Below are 24,366 nucleotides of genomic sequence, written 5' to 3' on the forward strand. Positions count from 1 at the left end.
GTTCCAGGGATATATAATTTTTAATTTTTTTATCCTCATTTATTTTTGCTACTTTTCAAATGGCTTTTGTGTATTGATGTTTTTGCTTAAACTTTGTCCAAGACCCTGACTTTCAATCTTAAAATGTTTATGTCCTTTATAAAAATGTTAATAATTGCAAACACTTATATTTTTTAAATTGTGTATTTATGAAACATAAAATGCTAGCTATAAAATTGGCCTTAGCAAAACAACGGAGTCTGCAATTTTATTCAATAAATGTTTCAAATGTCATTTCCACCATAGAATGTTGTTTTCCTGAAAAATCACTATTTAGGGGGAAAAAATGACAAAAAGGCTTGAATTCTCTTGTGATGCATGAATATCTACTCTTAGATAGGTGTGATGGATATGCAGACATTACAGTAAGACAAACAGCAGCTAGCAAGATACAGAGGTATGTATATATATATATATATATATATATATATACTCACCAAACACTTTATTAGAAACACCTGTACATCTACTTAGTTATGCGATTATCTAATCAGCCAATCGTGTTGCAGCAGTGTAGTGCATAAAATCATGCAGATACGGGTTCAGGGGTTTTAGTTAATGTTCGCATCAACCATCAGAATAGGGGAAAAAATTATCTCAGTGATTTCGACCATGCATGGTTTTTCATGCACAACAGTCTCTAGAATTTACTCTGAATGGTACAAAAAACATCCAGTGAGCGGCAGTTCTGCGGACAGGAATGCCTTGTTGATGAGAGAAGTAAACGGAGAATAGCCAAACTGGTTCGAGCTGATAGAAAAGCTACGGTAACACAGATAACCGCTCTGTACAATTATAGTGAGCAGAGTAGCATCTTAGAATGCACAACATGTTAAACCTTGAAGCGAATGGGCTACAACAGCAGAAGACCACGTTGGGTTCCACTTCTGTCAGCCAAGAATAGAAAGCTGAGGCTGCAGTTCCGTTTGAAATTTTGACAATTGAATTTTGAATTAACGAGCATTCCATTGGCCAATTTGAACATTCCGTAAATGTAAGTCTGTAGGATTTTTTCAGATTTTGTTTTTTGATTGTTAGCTGTATGAAAAAACTATGTCTGGTCAGTTAGAAAAGACATTGCACACTATTCCAGAACAGTATGAAGGTCTGTGCAGAGTTTGGTGAATGTAGCTTGAAAACTCTAGGAGGAGTTAGTGTGAGAAATTTTTGTCTCCATTTAGGGATTATGAAAACAAACCAAAAAAAAAATATATACATATATATATATATATTTGTTTATTTCACTTTTGTACACACTGCATGGAATTTATGAAAATGTGGTTGTAACCACCTAAATGTTTCTGGAGTTAATTTGGTTGTAGAATGCAGACGTCACCCCCTTAAATTATCTAACTGTGTGTGTGTGTGTGTGTGTGTGTGTGTGTGTGGGCATGTTTAAGTGCTTTACGAGGAAAATTTTTTAGGTTACAAACTGGTAATTACAAGGGTATTATGCTATAAATGTGGTTTATGAGGACACTTCTAGTGTCTCCATAATTTAAATATCTTAAAAAAACATATTAAATGATGTTTTATTGAAAATGTAAAAATGCAGAAAGTTTTCTGTGAGGGTTAGGTTTAGGGTTTGTGTTAGGTTTATGGGATAGAATATATAGTTTGTACAGTATAAAATTAATTATGTCTATGGAAAGTCCTCATAATGATAGGTAGACCAACATGTGTGTGTGTGCAGAACAGGATCAAGCACTCTATGGTGTACTAACAACTGTATTTAGCTGAAATGGTGTACGTGGCTGTACTTTAAGAATTCAACAACTCATGCGCTTAATCTCATGAGTGATATTTTCAGAATCAGAACTTCAAATCACTGTAAAGTAAATGTCATATAACAAAATAAGTCATACAAAAAGTTACCAAAATCTGAATAATTAGAGTTACAGTCCATCTTCCAAAATGTAGATTCATGTGAGTCTTGTATGACCAAATGCATGCAGCACTCTGCATTCTTGCAGTCATAATGCTCAGAATAGAACTAATCTGACGGTAATGGACCACTCAAATGTGAAGCAGAGCTCTAATGTATTTTCTGTCTGTTAATATTTCATGAAATGTTGTAGATATCATTACGCTTTTGACTTAATTACTGTTTTACTGGTCACTCCAGCTTAGTGATGACCTATGCAACAGTGTCACAATTACATTACCTCAATCATACTGTAATGAATCTCTAATTTACTGTTATGGCTCATGCCACTTTAAATGTGGCCAGAGTGTTGGCAAGATTGTGTGATCTTTTTAAAAAGAAAGAATGGTTAGGCATTCTTTAAATTTGTTTAAAATTATTCTTTATAGTTTTTTAAAATACAATGTAAATGTGGGCATGTTTTTAGAGATATTTTGCACAGTATGTATTTGGTATGGTTAATAAATGCATTGAAGTCATTCTGTATCCCAGAATGGTGGTTAATGTGCAACACTGAAAAGACGGTTAACCTAAAAATGTGCTTCATGTGGGAACATTTAAATTAACTGGTTTTATTGAAGTCAAAAAATATTAAATAACATCTCTGAATCAGCATGAACACATTAGTATTCCCCATCAAAACAGGAATAGCTTAAACGGATAAAGGGATAGTTCACCCAAAAAATGAAAATTCACTCATTATTTACTCACCCTCATGCCATCCCAGATGTGTATGAATTTCTCTGTTCTGCAGAACACAAATTAAGATTTTTAGAAGAATATTTCAGCTCTGTAGGTCCATACAATGGAAGTGAATGGGTGCCAAAATATGGATGCTCCAAAAAGCACATAAAGGAATCATAAAAGTAATACATACAACTTTGTTTTAATCCATATTTACAGAAGTGATAAGGTAGGTGTGGGTGATTATTCAAATTGTGATTAAATGATAAGAGAATTTTTGCCACAAATTTGCATTTCAAACTTTTTTATGTGAACACTAGAGCACCGCGTGGGGTCCAAAAAGGTACTCAAAGCACGTAACGGACACAGCAATGAAAGGGCTGGGTCTGCCTCCTCCCGGGGCAGCGCTTGCAGGCTCACTACCCAGTCTCTAAAGGGCGTGGTAGGAACCTTGGTCACTTAGCCTGGCCACGGTCTTAGGATCACCTATGTTGCCTGGACTGAACTCCAGGCAAGTGTCGCTGACAGAGAACGCTTGCAGGTCCCCGACCCTCTTGATGGAGGCGAGCGCGATCAGCAGGGCCGTTTTAACAGAGAGGGCCCTGAGTCCAGCTGAGTCTAGCGGCTCGAAGGGGGGTCTCTGGAGGTCCATGAGGACCACTGAGAGATCCCAGGAGGGGAACAGTCTTGGCCGGGAGGAATTTAACCTCCGGGCGCCTTTTAGGAACCTGATAATTAAGTCGTGCTTACCCAGAGACTTGCCGTCTACTGCATCGTGGTGAGCCGCGATGGCGGCGACATACACCTTTAGGGTGGAAGGGGACAGCCTCCCCTCCAACCTCTACTGTCGAAATAAAAGCACTGACCTAACTGCGCACCTCTGTGGGTCTTCAGCCCGGGAAAAACACAAATTCGCGAACAGTCGCCACTTTAGGGTGTAAAGGTGCCTGGTGGAAGGGGCTCTGGCTTGGTTGATCGTGTCTACGACACCAGGTGGTAGACCGGCTAGATCTTCCACGTCCCATCCAGGGGCCAGACGTGGAGGTTCCAGAGGTCTGGGTGCGGATGCCAGAGCGTGCCCCGTTTCTGAGAAAGAAGGTCCTTCCTCGAGGGAATTCGCCAGGGAGGGGCTGTTGCGAGAAGCGTAAGGTCCGACAACCAAGTCCGAGTGGGCCAGTAAGGAGCCACTAGGGTGACTTGCTCCTCGTCCTCCCTGACCTTGCACAGCACCTGTGCAAGAAGGCTCACTGGGGGAAATGCGTACTTGCGCAGCCCCATGGGCCAGCTGTGTGCCAGTGCGTCTGCCCCGAGGGGAGCCTCTGTTCAGGTATACCAGAGCGGGCAGTGGGAGGTTTCTCGGGAGGCAAACAGGTCTAACTGGGCCTTGCCGAATCATTCCCAAATCAGCTGGACCAACTGGGGGTGAAGCCTCCACTCTCCACTGGGCAAGCGTTGTCACATTGAGGTTGCTGGGGATGTGAGTGGCACGCAGTGACCTGAGTCACTGCTGGCTCCAAAGGAGGAGACGACGGGCGAGTCGTGACATGTGGCGGGAGCGTATGCCGCCTTGGCGATTTATGTACGCGCTACCACTGTGGTGCTGTCTGACATGACTAGGATATGTTTGTCCCAAACTAGTGGGAGAAACTTCCTCAGGGCAAGGAAAACAGTCAACAACTCTAGGCGGTTGATGTGCCAGCGCAGCAGGGCCCCTTTCCAATGGCCCGCAGCTGCGTGCCCATTACACACGGCGCCCCAACCCGATCTGGAGGCGTCCGTCGTAACCAAGACGCATCGGGACACCTGCTGCAAGGGTACTCCTGCCCGTAAAAGCAGAGGTCTGTCCAGGGTTTGAATGACTGGAAGCAGGCGGTGGTGATCATCACACGGTGCATGCCGTGGCGCCATGCTTGTCTCGGGACTCAAGTCTGAAGCCAGTGCTGAAGTGGTCTCATATGCATCAACCCCAGAGGCGTGACCGCCGCGGAGGATGCCATATGCCCCAGGAGCCTTTGGAAAAGTTTTAAAGGGACCATTGTGCCTGGCTTGAAGGAATGAGGCATTTCAGCACTGACTGCGCACGCTCGTTGCACAACTCCATGCCGAGAAAAGAGATGCTCTGAACCGGGGTGAGCTTGCTCATTTCCCAGTTGACCTGAAGCCCCAAACGGCTGAGGTGCCTGAGCACCTGGTCTCTGTGCGCGCATAGTAACTCTCGCGAGGGGGCCAAGATGAGCCAGTCATCGAGGTAGTTGAGTATGTGGATGCCGGCTTCTCGGAGCGGGGCAAGGGCTGCCTCTGCGACTTTCGTGAAGACACGAGGGGACAGAGACAGGCCGAAGGGGAGGACCTTGTACTGATACGCCTGACCGTCGAACGCGAACTGTAGAAAGGGTCGATGTTGCGACAGAATCAAGACGTGGAAGTACGCGTCCTTCAGGTCTACCGCTGCGAACCAATCTAGATGCCGGACTCAAGTCAGGATATGTTTTTGTGTGAGCATTTTGAACGGGAGTTTGAGCAGAGCCCAGTTGAAAACTTGCAAGTCCAAGATCGGTCGTAAGCCGCCGCCTTTCTTGGGTACAACGAAGTAAGGGCTGTAGAAACCCTTCTTCATTTTGGTTGGAGGTACAGGCTCTATCACGTCTTTGAGTAAAAGAGTAGCGATTTTCGTGCGTAGGGAATTGGCATGTTCGTCATGTACTGCGGAAAAACGGACGCCCGCGAATGGGGGCGGGGGCCTGGCAAACTGAATTGCGTAACCGAGTCGAATGGTCCGGCCCAGCCAGCGTGACGGGTTGGGCAGTGAAAGCCACGCCTCCAAACTCCGTGCTAGGGGCACCAAGGGGACGAGTATTTTTGACATACCCTGCGGGGCGTAGCAGGTAATGCGGCGTCGGGAGGCAAGGGTGCGTCCCGAGGCTTTGGTGCTGAGAAAAAACTCAAAGCACTTACCTTGCTCCGCGCACCTGGCAGGGGGCGGGTTCGTGACTGAGGAGGAGGTCCGATGTTGGCGTCCTCTGGACTAGTTTGAACAGGCCGGCCGGGGAACAGTCGTGGGACTGAGGGTGGGGGTACCGCTTTCAGGAAGCCGGGACTGTTGAGATCTGGAAGCTAAGTGTCGTGAGAACGGCATTTGCGGGCCAGGTGACCCAGAGACAAAGGAAATAGCTCTGTTTTTGAGAATGTGATAATTTTGAGAATGTAATAATTTGAACACAAGATTCTCCTCCCGGCCCTCCACCGGGGGATGGAGCGGTCTTACCACCTCCGGAGCTAACATCTTGGACTCTGGGTTTTGAGGTCTCAGGAGCTCCTGGGAGCCTTCCGGGTCCTCGAGGGGGTCCGTGAGATAGGGGGCGTGCGCCTCCTGCGGGATGCTCGATGTTGGGGCTGAGAGCTGGGCCCAGGTTGAGACGGAGCAGGGTGTTTCTTAGCCGCAGAGGGACGCCCTCGGCAAGCAGACGGGGCATGGCCCATGGCGGCAGGCTTGCAGCAGGGCATGATGTGAGATATGGCCTCTGTCTGCTTCTTCACCACAGAGAACTGCTGGGTGAAGTCCTCGACGGTGTCGCCGAAGAGGCTGAACTGGGAGACAGGGGCGTTGAGGAAGCGAGCATTGTCGGTTTCACGCATCTCGACCAAGTTCAACCATGGATGACGTTCCTGGACCACGAGCGTGGCCATCACCTGCCCGAGTGACTGCGCTGTGACCTTCGTAGCTCTAAGGGCGAGGTCGGTCGCTGAGCGCAGTTCCTGCAGCACATCGGGATCAGGGCCACCTATTTTCTATTGAAAGCAAGCCGCGACCGCAACGTTGCCATGGTCATGCTCTCGCAGTGAGAGCATGAACCATCCACAAACGCAGCCTCGGTGTGATCGCTGCCCAGACACACGAGACAACGCCTGTGGCCGTCTGAAGCCGAGAGCACTCTACTGCATCCAGGAACAACACAGGGGCGGAAAGGCATCTTTGCAAAGACGCGTACTGAAAAGGACGTTCAACGCCGCTGTGTTCTGCTCTTTTAGAGGAAATTACTCTTTTAAAGAAAATCACTCTTTTAATAACTTTTTCGAGTTTTCTCTGCGCTGTCGAAGCGCCCAGGGGCAGAATGCACAGCCGTGCAAGAAGGAGAAAGCCGCTGTTATGCGCCGTCAATCCAACAGCATGCAGAGCGTCAGAGGAAAAGGCAGGAACTGGTGTGTGTGACTCGCAGCAGACTGCATGCACTACTATCGGCTCCGAAGAAAACAAATTAATGAACTCGTCGTATTTGCCCGCTTAAATACCCGTATGTCCGGGGGTGGGGTATGCAAATACTGTCTGCCAACTTCTCATTGGCCTTTTTTCATAGTTCAGAGGCATATTCGGCGCTCAAGAGAGACCCCTAGTGTCGCTTATTCGACACAACGTCGAAGTGAGCGACAGACGAGGAAGCAGGATTTTTATATTACACATTCTGTGCCTCATGCTACACCGTTGGTCATACTGCACTCCCTGTCTGTGGCTATTCATCACTATCCACACAAACACAATTAAATCACAACTGGACAACTACGTAGCAAGGGTAAATTAATTTAAGTTAAAGGGTTAGTTCACACAAAAATGACAATTCTGTCATTCCAAACCTATATGACTTTCTATCTTCCATAGAACACAAAAGGAGAAGGTAAAATACTTATAACCTCAGTCACCATTCACTTTCATTGTATGGAGAAATAAAAATCAATAATAAGTGAATGGTGACTGAGGCTGTCATTCTGCCTAAAACATCTTTTTAAAAAAGAAAGTCATACAAGTTTGGAAAGACATGAGGATGAGTAAATGATGAATTTTAGGTGAACTGACTAATTTAAATGTACCTTTCTTTAAATAACTCTTCAATGTATATAGGATAAAGACTAATCTTTGGTGACTACAGGCTTTACTGCATTTAAGAGGTTAATGTCATATCAGAGTTTGCTTGTTGAGTTTCAAACAGCACATTTTATATTTGTGCTCCGCACATTTGAAATGTCACAAATGGGAAAAAGCCTGTTGTGTCTTGTTCACACTTTAAACCCACTGTACCTTCTTTCCAAGGCATTGATTGCATCGGTCCTTTAATATTGGTGACAGCTAATACACTCTTAAATGATCGGTTATTATCTCTGTGGCCTTGTTCCATGTGCCCCGCTGTTTCCAAAGGTCATCCCTCTGTCTTCCTGCATCGACCTGCTCTCCTGTTAACGTGGCCTAAGACTTATTGAAAGTGAAGGTTGAGGAGCATATTTCCTTCAGGCTGCAGTCTTCTTCTTGAGACAGCTTTTAAAAGGTTCTTTTGAGCAGGTCCATTCAGAGAGAGGGACAAGATGAGAAGCATAATGGATATGCCAATAAGGGGAAAAGCTTGCGTAGAATGCATGTGGTTTCACACTTTGTGTGTGTATCAGAATCAAGCCTTAATACAATATATTTAAAGACAGATTAGCCAGATTGTCAGAAATTAGCTATTTTATTAAGGAGCATTATTTGCTTCCTGGAAGAGTGTGCTGTCCATTTATGTCAAGATACTTTAGCTTAATCAATGAATTGAAATAATTCTCAACCCAAACGATAATGGCTGTTACCTATAAAATCAAATCAACATCAAAAGACAAAAGTATCTGTTTTATAGTAAATATCATAACACAATAAATGTTTTCCTAGAATTTATTTTTAAGATGAATCTGATGAATTCACTAAGGGGTCTTTTTGTCCCCACATTTAAAATATCTGTGGGATTTCTGTCACTTTTTGTGGCATTTTTGCACAGAGTCCTGGTTAATTTCTGGCCCTTGTGTATACATTAGGTAAAACTGCTATTAAGAACTCTCAGCACAACATAAACATAATATGCCATCCTCTCAAAATACTAATGATTCATATTGTTTGTCATTTCACAGCTGTATGAACTAGATGATGATGAGAAAAGAAAGGAGTTTCTTGACGATCTCTTCAGTTTCATGCAGAAAAGAGGTGAGTCTTGTATCTGTGTGTGTGCAGCTAAGATTGCAAATGTAAAAAGCACACACATCCCTACACACACACATTACACAAGCTTATGTTACCATTAAATGAAAATGTTTGCATACAGGTAATTATAGAATCAGGGGCTTTCAAGCTGTATTCTAGCTAAGTTTTTTTTTTTCTTCTTTATCGAAATAAATAACAGAATCTGTATTAAAAGGTGTTTGAAATCAAGTTAAATTAATACAAACTTAGGAAATCATGAGGATCCTCTTTCATGTGAACAGTTTCAATAAATATGTTTGATTATAATTGTGTGTTTAGATGATTGCCACCTGAATTCTAAAACAAAGAATCTTAAATGTCTAACACCCATATGCAGGCTTGCCAACAATAGAAATGTAGGGTTTATTGTTTTGCTAAAAGCTGCAAATGTGTAGATACTATTGTGATAGGCTTATTCAGGTTTCCCTCTTGAAACTTCCAGTTCTCTGAAGTGTTGCTGCCACTGTGGTGTTTTTCTGCCTCTGATGCTATCTGAAACAACGGCTTCTGCTGTTTGTTTTATAATTACTCTCAGATTATGTGAAAACATCCCTGAGGGGATGACCTTGCCACAGTGGGGAAGGAAGCATCCTGGTATTATGTTAGCTTGCAATACCATAATTAAATTTATGCTTTAATGAGGAGGGAGGTACATCATTTGAAAAATTTTCCCATCAAGATGCTTCAGGAGACATCAGTCTCAGATACTTTTTAGGGGAAATAGAAGATTTTTAATGGTCTTACACAATGTGAGGATGTTTGCCGCCCTTTAAAAAAAAAAAGAAAACAAATCAGGACAGAATTAAAGAGCTATTTTCGGTGCATACAGAACTGTTTTTGTTATTTTGAGTGGCTCTGTATTGGTATAGACTAAACTATTTAGAAAAAAATTAAAATCTACCCATTCCAATTTCATAATTCCTCCAAAAAATTACGTTTTGAATAGAATAGAATAATGTTGGATGATTTTCCCTGATTTGGTTGCCATTGTTTAATTTGTAATCTAGAAAAACACCATGATCAAACAATTTTCCTTTTCTCAAATATTGTGTACTTTTTGCATGATTGACTGAAAAGTTGTATTATGAACCTGTCATGGACAATCATCTCCAAGTCAATAAAATATGCTGCAGATTTTTCCAGAGAAAGAGGTGTTGAGTGAGAGCTCCTCTGTTAATCCATGAATAATGACAGATGTGCCTCTTCAACAGTTTGTGGCTGTGCGCTTGTGTAGAAATCATTCCTTGCACATTACAACGTGGGTACTTGGAAGCCATTTGACAAAATCTGTGTGTAAATGTATTCATGGCGTGTTGCTGACCTGACAGCCTGTCAGCAAAACAACATATTATTACTGAAAAGCTCACCACATTGTGGTGGTGCCATTACTACCTGGTGCTAATATGGTACATGGTTAAAATGAAAAAAAAGACAAACAAACATGGTAATACCATAGTACTTTAAAAAGTGATAACCTAAAGTTGTTTCCTTAAGGATCTGATCAAACCATTAATATGAGTTTTGTTGGAGTTAATGGAGTCAGGTTGATTCAGTGATGTTCAAGTAAATGTAGATATATATATATATTTTACTTGAAACCAGTTAAATGAGATGTTAACATGAAGCACATTTGTAGGTTAACATTTTTCATTGTACTGTAGGCTAACGTTTGTTTCTGTGTATATTTTGTTAGTGATTGTTGTGTTGTTCCATATTATGTTTAGCATAGTATTGCTCTAGTTTTGTATTTTTAATTTGCCCTTTTAATTTAGTTTAGGTTTTATTAGTTTTCACTCTGTCGTAATTAGTTAAATTGTTTATTAAATATCATTTAAATATGTCTAACACAGTTACATTTCTCAGGATCGTCTATTGATATCGCTATCAGGTGAAATTTTCTTGTTTAATTAAGGCAAGTTGCTAGGATCCAAATTTTATGTACTTTGTTTCTAAAACAAAAATTAAATAATGTTAATTTTTATTTTATTATAGTAGTACATCATGGAAAAGTATTTTTTGTTATGTTTTTATTTTTAATTCAATTAATGAAAATGTTTTCATTCAATTTTTGTTTTAATATGTTAACGAAAATAACACTGATGTATATACAATGAATTGGCATATCTATATACATCTATACGGGACATATTCCAATGCATCCATGATAAATTATACATAGTAAATATTTTCTAAATCTTCCCATTCCAGTGATATTTTTGTAAAATATTTGTTTATAGGTCATGTGTTGCCATTTTGACTAGTCAAACCATCTTTGCAACAGATTTTCTTGTCTGGAGCAAAACTCCACCTTAGTGTTTTGGTTCAGTGTTTGGGGCAGTTACAGGTCCCGGGATATCTAATTTATTTGCCCTGAGAGGTAAGAGAGGACAGGGAGGGGTGAGTTGTCATTTACATCTGTCTCATCTGTTTAAATTTGTGATGACAGGAATTCAGGTCAGGTTTTATCACTGTTCACTCTGTTGTTATTGCACCATGGGCTAATCCATCCAAGACAGCCAGTGAGGAGTCACCCAGTCTAGTGATGCCATGACATAAAAATGTCTGAATGCAGTAAAGTGAAGCTCTTCCCGTCAGCTCAGCCATGAGATCAAATATAATTAAATCCCCTCCGCCTCTGTTCTTATGTCTGATGTCTACATCTGCATTGACTTGATAACTCAGGAAATTGGAACACACAGCACACTCATGAAAGGCTCAGTTACATTTATAAATGAGTGTTTGTTATTGGCAGTGGTTGTGACTTGATTTGGTTAGACTTCTTTACAAGGCCATAAAGGATATATTCATTTGTCAGTGCGCCTAGGGTGTTTCACCCAATAATTTATTTGGCTACATTTTACTAGTTACTTTACTACAAACAAACAGAATTATCAGTTATAATCATGAAAAGATTATATAACCCCTTTATATTTGAATTAAGCTTTTGAGATTGTTAGATCTGTTATGTGCTTTAGATACATGTCATAAAATAATTAATCTTCCAGCACATAATGCAGATGACCTGCAGTACTCGTTTTAATGTTGTGTTGTTGATAAAGTCTCTATGGTATTAAATGACCAAGTGGCTTTCATAGCTGTGTTATCATACTGTGTGACTGACAGTATGAATAGAATGGAAACTCCCGTAAGTTTTGTCACTCATTATAGTCATTAGAGACAGTTGGAGCTGTTGGATTGCATCACAATTGGGATAAAGGATTCAAAATGCTATCCACTAATGCATGTTCAGTCAGAGATGGTAATAGACAGAGGTGGTTTTGGGGTCACTGTGTATCCAGGGCTTAGCCAATGCATTTGTGAATGTGTCTGGGGCCAACATTTGATCTAATAGTGAAATATTATTGTAACAAGGTAGCAGTTAGGGGAAAGGAGGTGGATGGAGATTGCGAATCCAACTCAAAAGGTATGTTAATTTTATAGCTCAAATTAACACTTTTCAATGACAACAACTCAAAATCATGCATTTCAGTGGAAACGATTCAGCACAGTCTCTGGGTGCGTGTAGCTCTCTTTCTCTCTCTCTCTCTGCCTCACTGGTGTCTGGCTCGCTCCTAAATCCATCTCCAACTCCACCCATTTCTGGAGAGGAAGTTTGCAACAGCCATCTGCTTCCCCGGCCTGTGGATCACCACAAACGTAAAAGGCTGAAGAGCCAGATGGATGATCTGCGCATTTGTATCCTTCATGCGATGGAGCCACTGGAGCGGGGCGTGGTCCGAACAGAGGGTGAAAGCCTGTCCCAGGAGGTAGTACCGAAGGGTGAGGACTGCTCACTTGATGGCCAGACACACCTTTTCAACAGTGCTGTACCAAGCTTCTGGCTGATGTACAGCACCGGGCACTCCTCCCCCTCAACCACCTGTGACAACACATCTCTCAACCCCCTGTCCGAAGGACTTCTTGGGATTTGCTGTGAGTCCCACCCATCTCAGCTACCTCAGAACCGCCCTCAGATGATGCGGCGTATGCTGAGTGCAGTCTGAGGACTCGGTCCATAAGGCGCTGAAATGTAGCCAAGGCCCCAAAAAAAACTAACGGAAGAGTCACAAATGGGTGTAAGCTCCACACACCTTACCTTCACCTTGTGACTAGCATCTAAAGCCTAGTCTTGAACCAGGTATTGATGGATGGAGGTTTGGCTGCAACCTGAATCCACCAAGGCCTGATATGTACCCCCAGTTAATACACACGGGTATGCAGTACGTCCGAGCTCGATCGGGGTGGCCTATGGCGCGTCAGGGACCCGTACCAATGTCCCCACCTCCATCACCTGGCATTGGTCCCAGAAATGCCCGGGCTCTCCACAGCTCCAGCAGACCTGCCCAGACTCCACGCAAACGCCCGTGGCAGTGGGTCCACCGGGGAAACCGGCAGGTAGTGCAGTCCCCGAAGCCGAGGAGCCAGTATGGGAGGGGGCACCCCCATTTTACCTGGAGGAGTAACAAGACTGACAGAAGGGGAAGGAGGGGAGACAGGAGAGAGAGAGAGAGAGAGAGAGAAGGATCTTGGGGGTTGCCAGCCGAATACTCCGCCATATGGTCCTCTGCCAGCTGGATGGCCTTTTGGAGCAATGCCTGGCAGTGGCACTAAACCCTCTCCACCATCCCTTTCAGAAGTTGAGCGATAAACTGCTCCAGTACATTTACATTTATTCATTTGGTATATGCTTTTATCCAAATTGACTTTCAAAAGAGGAAAACATAAGCAAATCATCTTAAGGAGACGGTGGTACAAAAAGTGCCATATCACAAAGTTTCACTAGCATCAGAATATTATTCAAAACAGATTAAAGTGCAACAAGAATTTGTATATATTTTTTTGTGACTGGTTAAGTGCTCATTGAAGAGATATTTTTTTAGATGTTTTTTGAAGACAGAAAGTGAGTCAGCTTCTCGGATGGATTTGGGAAGGACATTCCACCAACGTGGTATGATGAAGCCGAAAATCCGGGAAGGCGATGTTGCATAGCCGACCACAGTACCACCAGGTCGATCACAGCTCCAATATCGCATTGCTCAGCCAGCAACCACCTCCAGCAGGATTCCCGGAGCTGCTGGGCAAAGGCAAATGGGTGGCGAGCGGAAGCATTGTCGCTGCTACTCGGGTGTCCGGCCGACCCATTGCAGGATGGCTTTCCTCAAGTCAGTCCCCCACCGTCCGCTCAAAGAGATCCAGGAAGTCCACCGGATCGTCTTGGGGGCCCATCTTGACTAGTGGAACATGGGGTGGGGTGGTCAGCACCCTCCTGGGGCAGCAAGCTCCAGAGCACCTGCCGGTCTTCCGCTTGGGCCTGGATGAGCGCAGTAAACCACTACTCCTGTTCTGTGCGCAGTTCAAGGAGGTCCTAATGTTGTGTCTGGTGGATGCTGGCGAGGGTCTTGAATACGTTCTCCAGAGGTGAGGCATCCATGGCAGCGTTCTTCCTCCTAGATCCTGGGTTTCGGCACCAGTGTAACAAGTTCGCAGTTGGGGAATGGAGGAAGTGGGAGACGGGGATTCCAACTCAAAAGGTATGCTTATTTTAAACTAAAATTCATGCTTTTCAGCGGAAACGGTTCAGCACAATCTCTGGGTGCATGTTGTAGCTCTCCCTCTGCCTAACTGGCTCACTCCTAAATCCATCTCCAACTCTCTCTGCAATGACACATAGCTGTTAGAGACAATCATTGCCAGGTAATGATCCTTACTGTTCTCATTTCCTGATCTCGCTCTTCATTCACAAGCCGGCATTCAAACATGCACCTACCACCACAATTACTTTTAAATAAATATTGATATTTTACATCTGCAGTGAAAAATATGATGGGTTAGATTTAATAAAAATAAATATGTAGCATTTTTGCATCACACTTTTAAGTAAATTCAATTAATGGTCATTTTATGTTATCACAATTAGAAAACCTTTGTTTTACACAAATGATTCAGTTAATTTACTTCAAAAATGTATGCCACACGAATAAGATTTAGCAACTAAAACCTAGTTGTTTCAAATTAACATTTATTTCACTGTTTCTACTTAATTGTCTTGGCTTTAAAGAAAATAATAACTGAGGTCAGGCATTAAACTTGATTCCAAAAAGAAGTGCCCATAAAACTGCCTTCCCTGTGCATGTATATTCACATGCACAGGGAAGATTTGAAGTTGACCACTTATGGAGCATAGATCACCCTAATGGTGATTTTACATGATTAGATATTTACAGTAAAACAACATCAACAATACTAAAAATATCTATGAATTCATAATAACAACTAATAAATTAAATGCCCATATAAGATCCTTGTAAACAAACAAACATGATTAAATTGTTCAAGGGCTAAAGGGGCCTTCATTGTTTGAATTATAAGTACTTAAAATGTAAATTTTATGGATTTGTAGGCTAAAGTTCAGGAACTCAAGATACATTTTTTTATGTAACTTTCTAAGTTATATTTTGTCTTGTACATATTAATGAAAATATAATTACTAATATGCACATTTCTGAGTCATCTATTTATTTATATATGTTATGGTTGTTGAGCCAACTAATCTATTTTTTTTAGTTTGAGGAATAATTGTTAGAAGTAAATCTTTCAATATTATGGCAGGTAAAACTAAAAACGTCCAAATACTGTAACCTTCAACTCAGCCTTCAGACACACCTTATAGGGGTGAGTAAAAATATAGTTTTTCCAATTAATCGCGATCTTCATTTGAGCAATCTCAAAATCAATCTTTCACTCAGTGCGCAACCTACTACAATAAGAGGAAATCACTTGCATTTGCAACAAAATTATGTGCTCTGAGACTAAAGTGATTATATTTGGCAACTGGCTGGTAAATGTTTAAATTTCACTCACCAGTAATTGTGTAGTTTAGTCGTGAAGTGTTCAGCAGCGAGATCCTTTCACAGCGGGTTGAATAAAAGTTGTTCCACGTAATGTGTGTCCAAGACAAGATCCACGCAACCCTTTTGTCATTGAATGCTGTCTCTTTTTATACCCTTTCTGTTCTTTACAGCAAGTTGTGGATCAAAAACATCTACAAAAAAACAAGTAATTCTAATCATGCATCGCACAGATGATGTAAAGCAGTGGTTCTCAACTGGTCCCACCCTGGGACCCACATTTTCCCCTGGTCATTAAGTCGCGACCCACTTTTTTAGAATTCAACCAACAAAATTTATTTTTCAAAAATAACTGTTGAAAACACTCATATATCATCTTTTTAAAAACATAACCCTACATACATGCATATATTATCCCGTGCAACGTGCATTTCAGAGCATATTAATAAGTAACTGGACCCTGACAACCGCATGTACAAAAGTTAATTAAATAAATAAGGCCACATAACAAGATATTTTTACTCTATTCAGAGCAAATTAATAAGAAACTAAGGAGAACCATGACAACTGCATGTACAAAAGTGAATAAAATCAATGTCAAAATCACTCAAAATACAGTGAGGAAAATAAGTATTTGAACACCCTGCTATTTTGCAAGTTCTCCCACTTGGAAATCATGGAGGGGTCTGAAATTGTCATCGTAGGTGCATGTCCACTGTGAGAGACATAATCTAAAAAAAAAAATCCAGAAATCACAATGTATGATTTTTTAACTATTTATTTGTATGATACAGCTGCAAATAAGTATTTGAACACCTGTCTATCATCTAGAATTCTGACCCTCAAAGACCTGTTAGTCTGCCTTTAAAATGTCCACCTCCACGCCATTTATTATCCTAAATTAGATACACCTGTTTGAGGTCGTTAGCTGCATAAAGACACCTGTCCACCCCATACAATCAGTAAGAATCCAACTACTAACATGGCCAAGACCAAAGAGCTGTCCAAAGACACTAGAGACAAAATTGTACACCTCCACAAGGCTGGAAAGGGCTACGGGAAATTGCCAAGCAGCTTGGTGAAAAAAGGTCCACTGTTGGAGCAATCATTAGAAAATGGAAGAAGCTAAACATGACTGTCAATCTCCCTCGGACTGGGGCTCCATGCAAGATCTCACCTCGTGGGGTCTCAATGATCCTAAGAAAGGTGAGAAATCAGCCCAGAACTACACGGGAGGAGCTGGTCAATGACCTGAAAAGAGCTGGGACCACCGCTTCCAAGGTTACTGTTGGTAATACACTAAGACGTCATGGTTTGAAATCATGCATGGCACGGAAGGTTCCCCTGCTTAAACCAGCACGTCAAGGCCCGTCTTAAGTTTGCCAATGACCATTTGGATGATCCAGAGGAGTCATGGGAGAAAGTCATGTGGTCAGATGAGACCAAAATAGAACTTTTTGGTCATAATTCCACTAACCGTGTTTGGAGGTAGAAGAATGATGAGTACCATCCCAAGAACACCATCCCTACTGTGAAGCATGGGGGTGGTAGCATCATGCTTTGGGGGTGTTTTTCTGCACATGGGACAGGGCGACTGCACTGTATTAAGGAGAGGATGACCGGGGCCATGTATTGCGAGATTTTGGGGAACAACCTCCTTCCCTCAGTTAGAGCATTGAAGATGGGTCGAGGCTGGGTCTTCCAACATGACAATGACCCGAAGCACACAGCCAGGATAACCAAGGAGTGGCTCTGTAAGAAGCATATCAAGGTTCTGGCATGGCCTAGCCAGTCTCCAGACCTAAACCCAATAGAGAATCTTTGGATGGAGCTCAAACTCCATGTTTGTCAGCGACAGCCCAGAAACCTGACTGATCTAGAGAAGATCTGTGTGGAGGAGTGGGCCAAAATCCCTCCTGCAGTGTGTGCAAACCTGGTGAAAAACTACAGGAAACGTTTGACCTCTGTAATTGCAAACAAAGGCTACTGTACCAAATATTAACATTGATTTTCTCAGGTGTTCAAATACTTATTTGCAGCTGTATCATACAAATAAATAGTTAAAAAATCATACGTTGTGATTTCTGGATTTTTTTTTTAGATTATGTCTCTCACAGTGGACATGCACCTACGATGACAATTTCAGACCCCTCCATGATTTCTAAGTGGGAGAACTTGCAAAAGAGCAGGGTGTTCATATACTTATTTTCCTCACTGTAAATAAGGCCACAAAACAAGATACTTGTTTGGAGCAAGACGCTGTCAGACACTTTTGTGATGCCCTCAGCTCCTGGAGACGTCTTTGAAAAAACTCCACCGGCTTGTCTTTCGATGCGGGATGTTTGGTTTCTAAATGGCGCTTCAGTTTGGACGGTTTCATGCTCTCATTGGCAAGCACTTCACTACAAAGCACACACTGGGGTTTCTGTCCCTTTTTATCCTCAATGTACGAAAATCCATTTTTTAAATAGTCTGGGTCATATTTGCGCTTCGCCATCTCGAATCTGAATGTCAAAACAACGTAAAGACAGGATGGTTACCATGGCTAACATAGTAAACTACCGCACGTCTCTGACGAATGCCTGTCAAAATAAACCTTTTTTCAAAATAAAAGACCAATCAAACATGAGACGCACATTAATTTTTTTTTGTTTTTTTTTTTACCAGCTTACCGAGACCCACCCAAAACAGGTCTGCGACCCACTTTTGGGTCGCGACCCACCAGTTGAGAACCCCTGATGTAAAGCCATTCAAGTCCTCTCTAGTAAAACATGTGCTCATTAAAATGTGCTGTTTATAGAAAATTTAATTTTTTTGTTAAAGTGACAGTACCGGTTTTAGCATGTGTTCAAAAAATCTATGTAAATACTTGTAAATAGTACAAATTAACATATAATTTATGCAATTTAATAATACATTTGTAACAAAAATTAATATATGTAATTAGTCAAATTAATATTTTCCTAATGTACCTAGTTAACAGGTCCCCTGTATAATTAACAGTATTAGCTGGGAGATAATTTATTTTATATGTAAGCAAAAGGGACATTATAAATGAAAAAAACCCAAATGTAATTGGAATCGAGTTGAATTGAGAGCTTGTTAATCAGAATTTATTTGAATTGGGAAATATGTGTCAATGTCCAGCCCTAACACCTTAAGATCATGTGCATTTTATTATCATATGTAGTTTAAAATGCCGTAGTTACAAGAATTTATACTCTTTTTGTTGACTATAAAATGGACATTGTACACTGAAGACAGATTGATGTTAATGGTACGCCAGGTGTTTTAAGTTTGTTTAGAATTTATCAGGCTTTTACAATGAATGCTTCTGAAAAAAGATTTTTAGTTGGGTTTGTCAAACTTTGGCATTGTGCCTTAATAAAAGAGTTTGCAAGAACTACAAATGGACAGGCTCACACAAATTTGTTTGCTCGCAAATTCCTCAAGAACAAAATATATTCTGGAATATTCCTACAGTTCTACGAGACTACTAAGTGAATAGAGTAGAAATGCTTCTCTTAATTATTTTATTTCAGTCATGCCTATTCTCTGAATGATTTAGCATGTTGTTGTGACATATTGATAGGAAATTGGACTTGGTGGACTAGATCTGCTATGCTGATGCTGCTGCTGCAGAGCAAGCACGGAGACATGCTACTGCTAGAAAATACACATACATATGGAGTTAGCACGTGGATATGCAGCTGCTGCACAGTGAGACTAAACTCAAGAAATGCTGCATTGAGCATATGTTACATGCTGCTGCACAAATAGACATAACATAAAAGATCCCCCAACAAAGCAGGGAAGCTGCACAAACACATAAATGCAAACACAAAACACAACCCCACAACAAAGAAGATCTAGGCCAAGACTTATGTTCTGCTGCTGCTCTGAAGAGCCATGTGCACCGAGAGAATGCTAGCTAGGTGTGCCTGGCCACAGGCCAAATGGTGTAACACTAATGATCAAAATTTCTATGTGTGCCTTGGCCTGCCTAGCCGATTAGCTTAAACGCTAGTGACCTAACTCATTATAGCTGCGTTTCCACTGTCAGGCCAAATGATGGCATGCAGTGCATGCCAGGGCCAGTTTGAGTCGTACTGTCACTTTTGGGGCTTAATCATGCCTCCTCAAGGCTTCATCTGGGCCAATGGCCAAGCGGCCATTTAATCATGTTCTATCCCTTAAAACCCTTACAAAGTCCTTTTTTTGTTTGTTGATGTAACCTAATGTATAAAATAATATTTTTGGTTTATTGACATTTCTGAATATCAACATGGTACATTTTTAGGTTACCTGACAGTTTTTTAAGGGTGAATCTCCACTCAATAACCTCAATAAGTGAGTTATAGCACATGGTCTTCTCTGTGACTGTTGTCTTGGTCACATTCCACACATGCATTTCCACGTTCTTGCAACACATGGTTGCCACAGGTCCATTTTGCCCCTTACTCAGTTACATCACAAGCTCTGTGTGTGTTTCAACTGATAGGTGATAATTTGATAATTATAAGTTTGTTTGCACTAGTCCAAAACAACTTGTTCCTGGGATATATTTTGAAAGGTGCTGGCCCCACTGAAATATAAGTGTCTATAATAGCAACACACGGTTAGTGGGTTTTCTTGTTTGAAACTTGCCAAGGATCATATTACAAATTACACATTCCTGTACATATAATAAATTACATTTCAAGACAGATTTGGATTGAATGAAATTTGATTGAACATTTAGTTTATTATCATGGCATTATTGTGGCACACATTATATGTTGTCATATTCAGTAGCCACATGTGATGAGTTCTCTCATAAATTTACATATTAACTGAACATCTGAGTGAAAGTGATTAACAGCCTTATTTTGCCTTATAGTTAAAATGAGCAAGATGGATGATAGGATGCAAACGATCCACCTGTCGTTATTTTAGTAAGGGTAAATTTAAGCAGTACACTATAATAGAGGAAAGGTCAATGATCAGTGATACCAACTTCATATATAGAGCTATGGGGCGTGTTGGTTACACTGCAATCTGAGCTTCAACTGAGCAAAGATTTCAGAATGCAATTAGGACACAGTGTCTTACATATATTATTAATGACAGTGTGCATTCCATATATAGAGACATTCCAGGTGCTTCTGAAAATAGATGTAATATTTGTTGAGTGTCATAGAATATGAAGTAAATAAATTACATTTCAGAACTAGTCAGAACTGACATATACTAGAGCTAAAGAAACTAAGCTCAGACTCCTATAAGACAGCATTCGTTTTAGAATATTTTATATAAAAACCTTCATATACAAACTTTAATACATTTTAACAATGTAGTATATTTTTATATAATACAAATTAAATTAATTATATTCATGTAAATTCTATTATATATAATTTATATATTTTCATTATATAATGACACTGATTTTGTCCAAATATTCTTTGAACTTTTTGTAAGGGAAGTTACAATACTTTTTTTCTTCCAATTTGTATTTTATTTCGTTCTCTGTAACTGACAAACAAGGGTTTTGGTTTGAGTTGATATTATGTCCAATAAAAAAATACAACTATTTCTGTGCCCAAATTTCATATGCAGAAGTATGATTGAGAAAGGAGATCAGGATGAGTAGTGCTATCTTTCATGATGATCTATAAACCAGAATATGTGGATAATGGACACCAATCCACTTTTTCCTTTAGCACATGACTTCAGTCATGTATGCATTCTAGTTACCATTATGCTTGGTAAAATATCTTTACAAATGGTTACTTAACTAGTAGTTTTCTGTTTCGCTTAAGAAAGCCAACAAAAGTAAGTGCCCTGGAGGCAAAAGAAAAAATCAACACGAGGCTTTTAAAGAGTTTGAGAGGAACGTTGTTTTTTATGTTAAAGACACTGGTTTACAAATCAAGATTGTACTTTTGCAAATGTGCATGGATTATCAGTTAAACAGTTTTAATAATAAAACAGATCCTATACGTTGTTGTACTGATTAATATTCTGTTCATGAATTCCATAAAGTGGAGTACAAATGTCTAAGATCACTAGTGAAAATGCTTCCATCTTAGTGAAGTGTTGAACATAAAAATACTATGAATTTCAGAATTTCATGTAAATTTCATGTGTATTTTGTATGTCCTGCTTTTGCTTTGATGACAAGCACTTAAGCTACCACAGAATCTACAGGTTTGTGCAAAACCTGATGATCCATTTTATACAGTATATTTTGAGAATCTTCCAAAGAGCTTCTTCAATGGCGGTTAAGTTAAAATGGTCAATATCACAAATTTGCTTGTTTGATTAGTGACCTAGAAATAGTGCAGGATGTTAAATATTTCTAAGTCATTTTACATTATTATGTTTTTAGTTTTTTTTTTTTTTTCAAAATGTTAAAACTTTATCTATAAAAACCTAAAAATATCCAGGTTTAAATTTATTATTGAATCCCATATTTTCAATGTAGTCTCAGCTATTTGGACAACACTGTATGTCTGAGTGTCTGAAGTAAATGTCAACATAAAGTGGGGTGTGCTGGAATATCCATTGTGATGGGGTTCAGGACTGTTATGATTTCCTGTCCAGCCTCGGGCACTCTTCAGTCGTCTTCCACTCTTCACTCATCTGCAGCCCACTTTAAAGAGTAAGCCCACTCTAAGATTAAAATGTGGCTCTGAGTAGGGTGATACTCCACAGCAGTACTTGAAAATGAAATAGTGCTTGATTTATTGTCCCGAGCAACTTTTGTTGGACATTCTGGAGATGTTAGTGTATCAAGACTCACCCAACACTACTACTACCCTCCCATTTCTCTTTTGATCTGCTTGGAAAATAGCAAAGTGTCAGTGATTGATCTTGTATTCTTAAGAGATAATTTTCCAGTGACAACAATGATCATGGGAAAATTAATATCAACCTGGAAACTCCGTATTTACTGAACTCCTGTAAAGCTCTACAACAGTAAATTTAACTTTGATTGAAAAATTATTTGTTAGATATCCTTATTTAAAAGCACCAACAGTTACAAAACATTTTTGTATGACTATTATTCATGTATGCTTGCACGGAGATTATCTTGTATTTTTTAAATCTGTGTGATGTCTGTGCCACTAGTGTAACCAAGTTTAACTCCAAAAATAAAGATTGTTTTCAAGCAGGTTTCCCTAACTTTTCCTCTGTCGACCTTTGGTTAGAAAAAACAGATAGCCCCGCCCCCAAACTCAGACCATTAGTTGAGCCAAAGTTGCTTTGTCAGCAACAAGTAAGTTTACACTTACATATTAAGCTGGGATAGGAGAAAGTATTTTAACATAGTACAAATATAAACTGATCAAGGATTATCTCAAATAAAATATTTCCGAACCAAATTCCACTCCCAGACTGAAATTCCACAGTGTTTATTCACAGGATCAAATTACATTTTGATGACAGTAAGGAAAAGAAAAGTGTCCGGAACATATTAAAAATCAATACACAAAAAGTTCTCCCCCACTGTGAGTGAATTCTTGACAGGACTGTGGTCCCCTGTAGGCCTGGTCTGCGACCAGAGGTCATTGGCCTTTCCAGTGTACCCCAGAACTTGTCTTCATCAATCATAACCTGTCAAATACAGATTGTTTGTCGCAAGGTTCTTGGTTTACTGAGATTGCCGTATCTTTTTTCACATCAAAATGGCTGCCTCTATTTCACAGCTCAACACAAGCAGGTCTGTGTTTGAGCTCAGCTCATGGAAGAATGTAGATGCTCCCCCAGAGAGCTTTATATAGAGAGAAGTATTTATGACCAGCTGTTTAAGACCTGTTAATGAAACTTGTACAGTTGATTGCAAAGGGCAAATTATACTTCTGTCAGAATGGAGAAATCTTATGAATTTATTAAAAAACATTTAGTCATTTATTGTCATTTACAAATACAAACTAAATTAAAAGTTTTCAGTTAACTGAAATATCTACTAGCAAAAAATTGAAACTAAACCAAGATAGCATTTTCATGCCTCCAAATCGAACTAAAACATAAAAGGTCTCAAAAAATGTATACCTTCAGTGCACAGTATGTCGCTTAGGATAAAAGCATCTGCCAAATGCATAAATGTAAATTAATTTTAGTTTTAATTTTAGATAAATAGTATATTATAAAATGTAACTTTTGCAACCTACCTTCATTAAACATATATTAATAACACTAGGCAGTTCTGAAAATTGTATCTCCATCAAACATATTTTAATTGTATTAACTAACGCATTAACTTTTAACTAGAAATTGAAACTACACTGTAAGTAGTGGTAATCTGCAATATTTTGAATAATAATAATATTTGAGTTGAATAACATAAGTTAATTTAGATGTTACCACATGAAGCACATTTACAGTGTGCACTGTAAATTTTTCAGGTAACCTGTGCTTCATGTGGTAACACCTTAATTTACTCGTTTTATTGAAAAATGTAATTTAATTCCACTACATTTACCTGAAAAATTGGGTACACAAACAAAACTGTTTTTATAGGTTAGATCAAGTAGAAATACATCCTTGAGGTAACAATTGCAGGTTACCAGTGTAGGATGAATCTAAATATACAAAAAAAGAAATACCAAAAAATATAGAATAGACTAAAACTAACATACATAGAGTGAAAACTAACAAAAGCTCAACTAAATTGAAAGCACAAATTGAAAATAAAATAGAAATGTAAACTAAATTAAAACTCAAAAATGTAATAACCCTGACTTAGACTTTTGTTTTATGATAGTTCGATTAAAACCTTCTTTGGTTGATACTTGCTGTAGTATGGTTGTCTCATTAGACGACCACTGATGGAAATCACTTAATTGCATCCT

General features: G+C 40.0%; 1 protein-coding gene across 2 annotated transcripts in view; it reads left to right on the top strand.

Annotated features, from left to right (window-relative positions):
- LOC127643291 (AT-rich interactive domain-containing protein 3A-like) overlaps positions 1–24,366 on the top strand; it is an 87,436-nt gene that overhangs the window by 48,269 nt on the left and 14,801 nt on the right. For both annotated transcript variants that reach the window (XM_052125968.1, XM_052125969.1), the window contains one exon: positions 8,573–8,645. In XM_052125968.1, the coding sequence (XP_051981928.1) occupies positions 8,573–8,645 (73 nt within the window). The remainder of the gene's footprint in view (positions 1–8,572; positions 8,646–24,366) is intronic.

The sequence above is a fragment of the Xyrauchen texanus genome, chromosome 4 (assembly GCF_025860055.1).
Source record: "Xyrauchen texanus isolate HMW12.3.18 chromosome 4, RBS_HiC_50CHRs, whole genome shotgun sequence".
NCBI classification, from domain to species: domain Eukaryota; kingdom Metazoa; phylum Chordata; class Actinopteri; order Cypriniformes; family Catostomidae; genus Xyrauchen; species Xyrauchen texanus.